This window comes from Apaloderma vittatum, unplaced genomic scaffold (genome assembly GCF_000703405.1).
Source record: "Apaloderma vittatum isolate BGI_N311 unplaced genomic scaffold, ASM70340v1 scaffold12185, whole genome shotgun sequence".
Taxonomy (NCBI): domain Eukaryota; kingdom Metazoa; phylum Chordata; class Aves; order Trogoniformes; family Trogonidae; genus Apaloderma; species Apaloderma vittatum.
In genome coordinates, this window is record NW_009716584.1 from 59,207 (window position 1) to 70,624 (window position 11,418).

An 11,418-nucleotide genomic window follows, 5' to 3' on the forward strand; every position below is an offset into this window, starting at 1 on the left:
AGGGCTTTATACGTAGCAGCTGCCATGCACGATTATGATCATCCTGGTCGCACAAATGCTTTTCTAGTGGCTACAAATGCACCTCAGGTAAGAAATTCTTTAATCGGAAAATAATTTATCTGTATTTGAAATTAGAATAATGAAAATTTTTCACTTGTATATCCCTTCTGTAGCCTGTAATAAACGGGGAGAATAATTTGTACTTTGGTAATACTTTTTTTTTTTTCCATGATAAATTCTGATGTGTTTTATATTGGTCATGTACATGTGTCAAATTAATTTTCAATTTGCAAAATTGAAAATAATAACATATATCAATCCAGACTGGAGTAAAAGATTATTTTATAGAGAGCTGGCCCTAGGACTTTCCAAGAAGCTAATTCATGGATATCTTACATTTTGAGAGTCCTCTGAAATCATAGTTGTTTCTGCAATTACTGTAAAAACACAGGTTCCTCTAATAGTCCAGTTAACTGCATTGCCTTATCTCTGTATTTCAAATTAGTCCTTTATGGTAAATAGTCATTACCTTTAAGGGAGGATCATTAAAATAAGAAGTTGCCACCAAGGCAGCCTTGCTTTTATATCCTATATTCAACTTTGTTAGAGCAGAGAGTAGAAAGAAAAGAGATGCTACGCTCTTCAGGGTCCAAAAGGCTAAAACAAACAACATAGACATTTGTCTCCAATTTTCAAAAATATGCACATTCATTTTGTTAATGATCTCTTCCTCTCCTCAAAACACAGAGGTTATTTTTGCAATTTTCCAAAGAATTTTTAGCAGGTCCTATTTAACCTGTGTTTAATTAATTATTTTCTAGGATATTTTGTATAAACATGGAAGTTGTGAGTAAAACCTGCTACTGTTCTAATATTTTAGTTAACTCAGTTAAAATCTGTTTATCAGCATTTAACGTAGCACAGTGAAAACTAGTGATACTCCACACCATTTTGCATTAACCGTAATTCTTATATGCTCTGGAGTTCATGTTTTTTTTAAACAATACCAGAATTAAGAGGCACTAAAAGCATATACTTATATCTGGTGGTTTTTTGCATGTATGTTTGTTTTTTAAGTGTCAGTGTGTGTGTTCCACGTATGCTGCCAAGAGTGCAAAGTCTGCATTTTGAGTGGTTTGTGTATGTGTGCCTACAGTGTGAGTGTACCTGTCGCTAAGGCATTGTTAAGGACTTTTAAGGAAAGGAAAAAATTTGTAATCGTTTGTTTGGAGCTTTTTTCTCCTCTGCCATTTTTGTTTCACTTTAACCCTCAAAACTGGATGGTGAAACATCATTTTCAATAGTTGTTTTCCTATTTTTTTTTCTCCTCCAAATTAAGACTTGTTTCTGACTAGCTCTTAGGCTTCAGAATATTTATTTATAATTTTAAATCTTTACTCTGTCATTTATTGTTCTCCTTTTTTTTTTCCCCCTTTTTTTTTTGTAGGCTGTTCTCTACAATGACAGATCAGTCTTAGAAAATCACCATGCTGCTGCTGCCTGGAATCTTTTCTTATCACGACCAGAATACAACTTTTTATCAAATCTTGATCATGTAGAATTCAAACGTTTTCGTTTCTTAGTGATTGAAGCAATCCTTGCCACAGATCTCAAGAAGCATTTTGATTTCCTTGCAGAGTTTAATGCCAAGGTTTGTTACATTTTAGTTTCTGCACTGAGCTGGTCATGATATACCCATATTAGCGTTGCTACTCAGTAGATGTTAGTGTTAAAAACTTGCATTTAATTTTTTATATTATTTAAGTTACTGAAAAAGTGCAAACAGAGTATTTCTTTTGTACAAAGCAATGGTAGATTGTTTTGTGGATTGCCTAATAAGCCTAGCAGATGTGACATAAAGATCCACAGGAGACCTCAATCGTATCTCAAATTTCCATCTTTTGAGAGATAGCAAATGACTTTTTGTTTACTATATGTAAGACAAAAAAATGATTTAGAAAAATTAATGCAAGTGCCTGTTGTGCAAAGCCTGGGGTGAGGAAAACCCCAAGTCATTGATGAATAGTTTTATCTTAATTTTTAAATGTGTGTGCTCAATCCAGGTCAATGATATCGACAGTCATGGTATAGAATGGAGCAATGAAAACGATCGCCTACTGGCCTGTCAAATATGCATCAAACTGGCAGATATTAATGGCCCAGCAAAAGTTCGAGAGCTGCATCTCAAATGGACCGAAGGCATTGTTAATGAGTTTTATGAACAGGTGGGTGTAATTTATTCTTTTTTAATGACAGGCAGATGATCAATTCTTTGCATTACCAAGTGTATAACTAAATTAAGTGTTAGTCCTTGTGTTAAATCTTCAGGTAAAGTTTCCATCTTTCTGATTACTGAAAAACTAAATTTTATAGGTAGCGTATTAAAATAATCTTTTACTTCCTATCAATTCTGTTAGAAACATGAAAACTAGCTCCCTTATGATGTTGTCCATTTTTCAGGTATTAGTTCATTTTGCTTTGTTCTACTTTGTTTTCCTTAGGGTGACGCTGATAAACCCAAAACAATGTCTTTCACTTCTGAAATTAAGCTCATTGAGGTGTTTCCAGGTCAAATATGTACAAATACTCAAGACTGGAAATGTATATTAAGCTCAGTCTTAGTGCAAAGGCAGAAGATATTTCAAAACTTTCAATATTAAAAATACACTTTAGTAACTAACAGTATTGAACGTAAATAAGATTTTTACAGAGGAACTTTGATAAATAATCCTATAAGGATTAACTGGAAAGAAGTCTGAAAGTTTGTTGCCTATTTTTCATTTACAACTTCTGTAAGCCCCCCAAAATATAGTCCATGTTTTTACTCTGTCATTTTTCTGTAGTCAACTTTCTGAGGAGTTAACTATTTGAGGCAACACCCAAGGGTTCAAAAATGTTTTTCAGACTAGGAAGATGAAAGTAAACAACAAAATCACTTGGGAGATTTAAGCAATAGCAGTAATAACCCAAAGTGCTTACACATACTGTAAGACCTTAGCATTCTAAGTTGCTCCTTTAGGAAAAGCATTTTCGTAAAGCTATCAGGTCCACAGAAGTGCTGAGATAAGTGATTATAACCCAGATCTGGGTATGAGCAACTGTTCAATTTTCTTCTCCAATTTGTAAAGTGGGTAAAAAAACCCCACAAAAATCAAACCATTTTATTCTTCTGTGACTTCTGGGGCAAGCCATTTACCAGAATGCCTTACTCTAGCTAATTACTTTTCCATTTTCTCTGTTCCTCAGCTCAGCAGTTGAAGTCAAATCTCTGCCTGAAGCCATCCTGTAAGGGCAGAGGGCTGGCAGCTCCAGTAGAACTAGGTCTCCATCCATGCACAGGAGTATCTTGGAGCAAAGCTCAGGGAGAGTTATGGGCTATGCAAGTCTGAGCCATAATGTGTCTTTATTTTAAATTGGTCTGATTACATTTTCATTCACTTTGTCTATACTATTATTGCCTCTTGTAAAAAAATCCACATGATGTTTGTTTGGTTCTTTAAAAATAATCTTTAAAATAAAAACATGAAGTTAATTTTGTGAGAAGTTCTGATCTTTTTTTTTGGGGGGGGGTTGTTTTTTTTTCAGGGTGATGAAGAAGCAAGTCTTGGATTACCTATAAGCCCCTTCATGGATCGTTCTTCTCCACAGCTTGCAAAACTGCAAGAATCTTTCATCACTCACATAGTTGGCCCCCTCTGTAATTCCTATAATGCAGCTGGGTTGCTTCCAGGGCAATGGGTTGATGAAGAGGAGGATGCAGAAAGTACTGAAGATGATGATGGAGCACAGTTAGAGAGTGATGATGAAGCAATGGAAGATGATCTTATTTTAAGTAAGTTTCTGTAGTTCAGTTGGTTGTCGTTTAATAGATTCAGACATAGCAGTGATGGTTGAAATTGTATAGTACAAACATTGTAGATTTTGCCATTATGCTGCTTCATAGATTTTACTCTCTCAATATAATTTTTGTTAACACCAGGAGACTTGCAGTTTGAAGCAGAAAGTCATTGGTATCTTCTGCTATGTCACTATTTAAATATTCTGAATAAGCATCCATAGATTTTGCTCAAATTTACGTATCTTACAACATGGCACTGCTTTTGTATGTGTAAAATACAATTGCTCTGCATTTCGAACAAGGCTCAAATATGCTTATAATTTTACAGAAGCTCAGAGAAAAAAAGGTAGACGAATATTTTGCCAGCTAATACATCATCTCGGTGAAAATCACAAAATATGGAAGAAAGCAATTGAAGAGGAAGAAAAAAACAAAGCTGAAGGAGCTAAACTGCTGACTGAGATCTCATCTTTACCTCAAGCAGATGAAATTCAGGTTATTGAGGAAGCTGATGAAGAAGATGAGCGACAACTAGGAGAAGACAAGACATTCTAAAAAAAGTCAGTGGTGTCCAGTATGATGGTAGCCTATTTTTTTTCCACTGTGCTGACTTTAGCCTGACACAGTTCACATAAAATTGAAAGGCCTTAATACTGTGAGAGGATTCTTTCTACTCTAGTGGAATCCCACTCCTATGCACTTTCGCCACACAGAATATGAAACTTTATTCAAAGATTAAGTATTGTATACCCTAATGCAAAGTTCTTTATGCCTTAGTTGGTATAAGATATCCTGATGTAATGCTGCCTTGCTGAGTACGGAACTCTTCCTTGAGGTACCCACATTTCTAAAAAAAACTTCAGTGACTTCAGTTACCAAAGTGGCACGAACTTTTTCCTAACAAGGAAATGTGGGTTGAATCCTAATATTGTCTCGAGTTGTTTATTTCATGTTGTTTTTGAACATGAATGAAAAGAAGTCTGTGCCTATATGAAAACTACGTTACTGTTGCAGCGGAAGCCTCTTGTGGGGTGTCTACTCAGTGCAGTAGTGTGCTTAATGTAGTCATCTCCGAGCAACTGTTCAAGGACTGTGACATAAATGCTGAATTCTGATATTTGTGGTTTAAAAAAGAAAAAAAAATCCAGGTGCATCTATTTCTGATGCTTTTTATTATTGTGCATAATCTGATGTTTTATTTTTGCAGAAAATATTCAGGTTTGCAGTGGGTGTTCATTGATAATTCATTAAATACAAGGCCATTATCATGTGTTGCCTTGCTGTTTTGTGGTAGAACATTAAAAACCTGTTCAGCTACTTAAATTATTAAGGAATTGTATTCTTTTAGTCATAATGCTATATCTCCTGCCCTTACTCAGGTTCCTGTTTAAAAACAAGTCAAGTACACATAGATTTATTTTTTTTTTTATCTTGCACCAATTTCTGGTATTAAATATTTTAAGGAAATAAGACTGAATTTCATTTATTCTTTGTAGGTAAACCTTTAATTCTCCTAAAGTTTTGTGGTCTGTTTTTTAAAAAAAGACAAGCTCCTGTTTCAAAATGACTAGTGTATTTTAATGTGCCCCACATCTTTTCTTCCATCACAGACGTAGCTTATATTGCCTTCAAGTCTGAGATACATCCTGAAATATACATATGAAAAACAATGTTGAAAACTTTGTGTAAAGACTAACAGTAAGATAAACATTTTAGATTGTTGAGTTTTTAAATAAGGAACTCACACATTCCACACAAATGTATTTTTAGGAATGCTACCATTATAGATCTACTTTAAAAACACAAAACCAAAAAAAGGGCAGGAATTAGGCTACAACTGTGTAAGCAAGCCACAAATAAAACTAGTTTTAGAAGTGCACCTTTTGGTTCTAAACATTTATATGCTATGCAGCTGAATTGAATAAAAACAAATGCACTTGTGTGCAGGTTGCTAAATGTACCTTAGCATATTTGTGTTTGCATCAGTCGACTTGAAAAAAGGTAATGTTCCTAAAACAACCTTGTGTAAATTGCATTGCACTATTTTACACAAACAAATTTTTATTCTGCCCTTTGATTGGCCAGTTTAAATAACTGAAAGGAGGTTTTTTTTTTTCCAGTAGTAAGTTTTGGTTGATCCATTTAGAAGACCACTGAGACATGCTTTTGCTGTTTTATAAATTCAGTGCCAAATCCCCTTTGCTGCCATTATTACTATCACTGCATTCTTTTTGTAACACGAGCAGTGTTAAAACCACATATTTCTGACATTAATAAAATATTGCACTGTTGAAGCTGGCACTTATTGATCATTCACTTGTATTTTACATTTGGTATTCCTATGTTCTCCTAACAGATAATTTGAATACTACAAAAATTGTACTTGTTTCAGTATGCTGTGTTCTCAGCATTTTGTGTTCAGCTTATGTGTTTGAATATAAAAAAATCACTTGAATACGGTTTAGTTTCATTTTGCTTTGACTGAAAAAAGATGCAATGCTTTGACGAAAGTTACCGTTCTATTATTTTGGATTACAGTTTTCCATTTAGTTCCTTATAAAAAATGATTGTTAAAAACTATCATAAAGAAAGAATAAGAAGGTAAAAATAACATTTCATCTTTTAGTAGAACATTTATATCTGCTGACAACTTTGCCAGCGACTTTCTTATCTCAGGTTTCTCTTAAGCTCTTTCAAAATACTGAAGCAATTTTTAAAATCAGAAACAAGTAGCAAACCTCAGTGTTTCTTAAATATAATGCTAATATGTATTTCCAATTAGATATTTTCAAGTTACAGCACCTCATTTCAAAGGTATGTTTACTTATGAATGTATTGAAAATCCACCTTCAAATGTCTGTTATATATATATAACGTGTGACTGTTACTCTAAGAGCAAAAGGAAAAGAATGTACAAATATCATCAAAGGTTGGTTCAGGGCATGTTTGTAGAAGTGGATGTAACTAACCCAAAGTGTCTTAATCTTTCAAAAATGGTAATGGCGAGTTATTTGAATGTTGACTGAGCTCTTGTCAACAGTGACGTACCTCCAGAGAAGGCACAGCGCCCTGAGGCTGGGAAAAACCCACTGAGAAATTATAACCAATTGATACCTGGGATCACATTTCAATTTACGGCTACCAAGGGGTGCTAAGGAACATAGAAAAGAACACACTTAAAATACATTCTAAGGCAACACTCCACTTTTTTTTTTTTTGTCAAGTAGGCCAAATTAGCCTACGCTGAAGTTTACGCTGCTACAGTAGAGACCTTCTATGGATGATATTCTCAGTTGCAAGTTAAGTCTTCAGCCCCTTTCCTGTCAAAAGTCTTCCATCTCCTCATTGCCTTCTTTTACGATGTATTTGGATTAATTGCTCCTATGTGTGCGGGGCATACAGAACTAGACTACAAAATTTTCCGTAAGGACTCAATTCCCTGCATTCCTCTGGAGACCTCTGGATATTATTGTGGTGCTAAACCAGTCAGAGTGAACTATTTGGATCGTCTTCTTGTGAGTTCTTCCATGACAAAGTTAGATGGTGACTCTAGAATTCAAAATGAAAAGACTGGTGTAAGATTACTTAAGGTAAGTCTAAATTAACAAAGTTTGCACAAGACCCAATTTGTTTTCTCCACAGAACCATTTCTTCTCTGTACTTCTTGCATTCAATTTTAACCACAACTAGTGGCAGGTGAATCAACAGAAGGCATTAGCAGAATTCAAGGGCTCGCTTTTAGCTTTGGTGTTTCCTCCTGCGCAGGCAGAGTTAAGGCTGGGCTTTCAGGTTCCTCTAAAAGTATACAAAGAATTCAAGGTATTGAATATACTCCATTGTGTGGCACTAACATTTACACAGCTGTACTTTTCCTTTTGTCCAAAATCTGGAAGTGCCTTATATGCTGGTGAGCATCAGGAATCCCAGTAAAAGGAAGGAATTAGCTTAGGTGATGAAAATTAGAAAGGAGACATAAGGATAGGGCGCGCGCACACACACACACACACAGAGAAGAGAGATTCTTACTCGGAAGAGACATGCTGTTTCTTGTTTCAAGACAATTCTTTGTCTTCAAAAGAATAAAAAAACAGTGGGTTTTTTTATAAATCAGAATATTTGGATTGTTAGAAAAGAAATTAAAATAGAAATGAAAATTATAATATCAATAATGATAACAATTATCATAACTTGTGATGGAAGTTTAAGAAAATTTATTTTCATATTTTTCTATGCCCAGTGAAGATTAGATCAGATAAAATAAGTACAAAAAGTTGATTAATTGAGGTGCAAAAGTATGATCAAGGCAATGACTTTATTTTCCTCTTTCTTCCTCTAGCTTTCTTCAGAATTGTGTTTCTGGGCAATGTGCTTCTTTGTGTCTGTGTTAAGGCAAATGAATTGCTTCCATGTTTGCAATGAAGAATTTGCTATTTTCTGAAGTAAGCCTTTAACTTGCTGTAAGAATTATACTGCAAATTGGCAGAGATGAAGCTTGTAAAAGAACAAGACTATTAACTGGTCCCTATCTGATCTTAATTTAACAGGACCTTAAGCAATTCGTACTTTTGTCCTCTGTTTAAATGAGGAAGAAAAACATCTTGTATTTCAGAAGAAAGAGGAAAGAAAGCTTATGGGCTAAGCTGCTACAGGATAAACATTCCAGTGCACTCAAGTTTCTAGTTGGCAGTGACCCTCCTGGCATGGTATACAGCTCCCAGATCCTTACGAATCCAGATACATAACTCAACTGAGCACTCTGTCTCAGTGCTTTTGTTGTCTATTTGTTACTCTCATTTCTCTAAGACATTTCTGGCTTACACTTGAAGTAATACTTCTGGTTAGTCTCGTTTGTTATCTGCAATACTCTAAAGAAAAAAAGTAGAGTAACTAGCAATTGTTAATAACAGCATTAAGCTATAGAAAGTGGTTCCAATAAAGAAAAAACTGTTTTCCTTTGGTACTGAGATTGAAGCATCAGTCCAGAAATTGGCTGACTTTAAATGCTATTGTTGTGATACAGTCGGGATACCTAGTAATAGATGCTTGATGTATTTAAGTGATTGACACTTACTTGGTTCTATATGACACTACAGACATCCTTTAAAAAGGGCACAACACAATCAGAAATGTTTGACCGGAAGGTTTCTTTTGGAATCTGTACGTCATGAGTCATCTTTTGATTTCTGTACTTCAAGAGATGACTGGTGTGTATGATAGGTTCTACTACACAGGCTGTCTCACCTGGCAGAATGTTACCATCTGTGAAACCCAGGTAAAGAGGAGAAATACAGAGGAGAAACCTTCTGCCTTCTGATTTATCTGTGAGGTTTCAGAAAAAAAGTATGTAACATTAACCCAACAGAGCCTTTAAATAACAGTGGGAGGGCATAGTGTTTCAAGTGATTCCTACCATTCACCTTGTGATTTGTCCACGTTCTAAGTACCTTGCCAAAAAATGGATGAGTCACTTCTGACTCATCTCTTCAGATCAGCAGAACCCTTTGCACCTTGAATGAGATCAAAGTCTTTGCATTTTACTTGCATATAAAACAAAGACTAATGCTTAGTTTAAAATGTATTATGCCAAAAATCTATGGGGTAAGCTTGACATTACTTATTGCATAGGGGGAGCCGACTGCAGAATTTATCTCTGCCAGTTAAGTGTGAAAACTTGCTCCTAGATGTGGTCATTCAAACGGACTTAGTGTACCTCTTTTTCTTTTATCATGACATTTGTCCTACTAGAATTTATTAATCTCTGGGGTATCGCCAGTTTATCTGACTCGTATTAACGAAGCTTTCCATCAGTCAAAGACGTGAATGAAGAAGTGCTCCTATTTATCTTTGAGAATGAGCTTGTATTAATTTTTCTCCATTCATCATAAATAAGGCATTACCAAAATAATGTTTCTAATTTCAAATGTTGCACCTCGGGAAAAATATGTCTATTAGGCAGATTGCAGAATTCCAGTACAGACCAGTGAGACTGACCAGAAATATGGAAGATAGGGCCTAAAGAGAAGGAGAAAGCTAAAATTAATTCAAGAGATTTTCTGAGTCTAGAGAAAACAAGACTCGTGTGAGATATTCTAAGGTTTTAAATAATTAATAAGGCTGCTTCAAAGAGCAAAGTAATCAGAATAATGCTTTCAGTGTTCACAGTGTTCAGGACAAGAAGTAACAGCTTTAGATTGCAGAGAGCAAGATTTAGGCTCAACATGGCTGATTGTCTAAGGATTGAAAGGTCTGTGACTCACTGAAATACAGATTGCCTTGGAGTATTAAGGAAGTCTTTGGGGGGAAAAAAAAAAAAAAGGTCTGAACAACTTCCAGAAAAATGTATTACTGGGTCAGATGAATGAAGTCCATAATTTAGTGAGATCCTCTCTGGACCCCTTTTTAAATACTAGGACTAAAGATCTGATAAGGATCACTTTAAATACCTGTAAGAAAACGTGCACAATGGTAGAAAACAGTCAGACAGTAACATTCAAACAACAGGAATTGGATGTGTCATTTGAATCTCTATTTCAGTGAATATTAAAAGCTTTTAATTTACTGAGTATTTAATTGGTGATGTATCTCCCATTTCTTGAGATACACGTAATGTATCTCCCATTTGTTTAGGAAGAGAGCTAGAATCCTTTTGAAAAAACAGTCAAGGTTTGAAACTTAGCCAGAGTTAGGATTCTTTCTAGTTGACAGCTTATGAATAAATGGAAATGCAGTAGCCAAAATGCTTTTTAAAAATATGATTGTCTAAAGTTAGTCTGCTAAAGCTTATTATACTTTTCATATTGGTAGACATACATGGTCCTCTTCAGATCTTACGAAAGTGCACTTATGACATTGGGAGGTGATGGGTGCTTTTGAAGATGATGTAATTCATATACATACAAAGAGGATTAGTTTAAGGAAGTGGGAATTTTTAGATAAATTTTAGCCCTTAGCACACTGAGTTTTATTACAATCAAGAATGAATTATTCTTATAGTCTCTTTTCAAATGGCATTCGTTATGACATGAAGAACTTGAATGTTATGTAGGCTGTATCTACAATTTGTGAGGAAGCAAATGCGATATTAAGGTATGTTGTGTTTCCCCTCAGTACTGTGACAGTTTATACTTTACATTTTTTGAGAGGGAAACTGTATCTTTATCCAATGTGAAATGTGATGGAACAAGATTTGAGGATGCCTTGAAGGGGCTTTAAAAAGCAATTTATATGCTTCTAAAAAAAGAGCAATTAAATTAACTTCCTAACCTGTATAGGCACAAGAAAGGTCCTAAGTACCAGTGTTTTTCCTGGAATGATTAGACTTATAAAAATCTGCTGTGGTGCATATCTACCAGCATTATTGTCTTAACTGATCTTATTGCATAAGTTGACGAGAACCAAAAGGGCATTTGGACTCCGTAAACAGGGATGCATGTGGAGAAAGGAAACTTCATTACCTAAGAATAACTGGAATTCTTTAAGATGCTTTATCTATAGTAATTCTGTTACCTAACTTTCATTCCTTATTGGTGTGAAACCCTACCTGGAATACCTCTATTAGTGAAGGACCTGAACAACAGTGG

The 11,418-nt window shown here is 35.0% G+C and overlaps 1 protein-coding gene across 1 annotated transcript in view; it reads left to right on the forward strand.

Moving 5' to 3' along the window:
* PDE3B (phosphodiesterase 3B, cGMP-inhibited) overlaps positions 1 to 5,025 on the forward strand; it is a gene marked incomplete at its 5' end in the record, with an annotated part of 64,189 nt that extends 59,164 nt beyond the window's left edge. The window contains 5 exons of the mRNA XM_009869593.1: positions 1 to 87; positions 1,448 to 1,651; positions 2,064 to 2,225; positions 3,586 to 3,832; positions 4,167 to 5,025. The exon at positions 1 to 87 is cut by the window's left edge and continues 104 nt beyond it. Coding sequence (XP_009867895.1) covers positions 1 to 87; positions 1,448 to 1,651; positions 2,064 to 2,225; positions 3,586 to 3,832; positions 4,167 to 4,393 — 927 coding nt within the window. The remainder of the gene's footprint in view (positions 88 to 1,447; positions 1,652 to 2,063; positions 2,226 to 3,585; positions 3,833 to 4,166) is intronic.
* Positions 5,026 to 11,418: the final 6,393 nt, after the last annotated feature.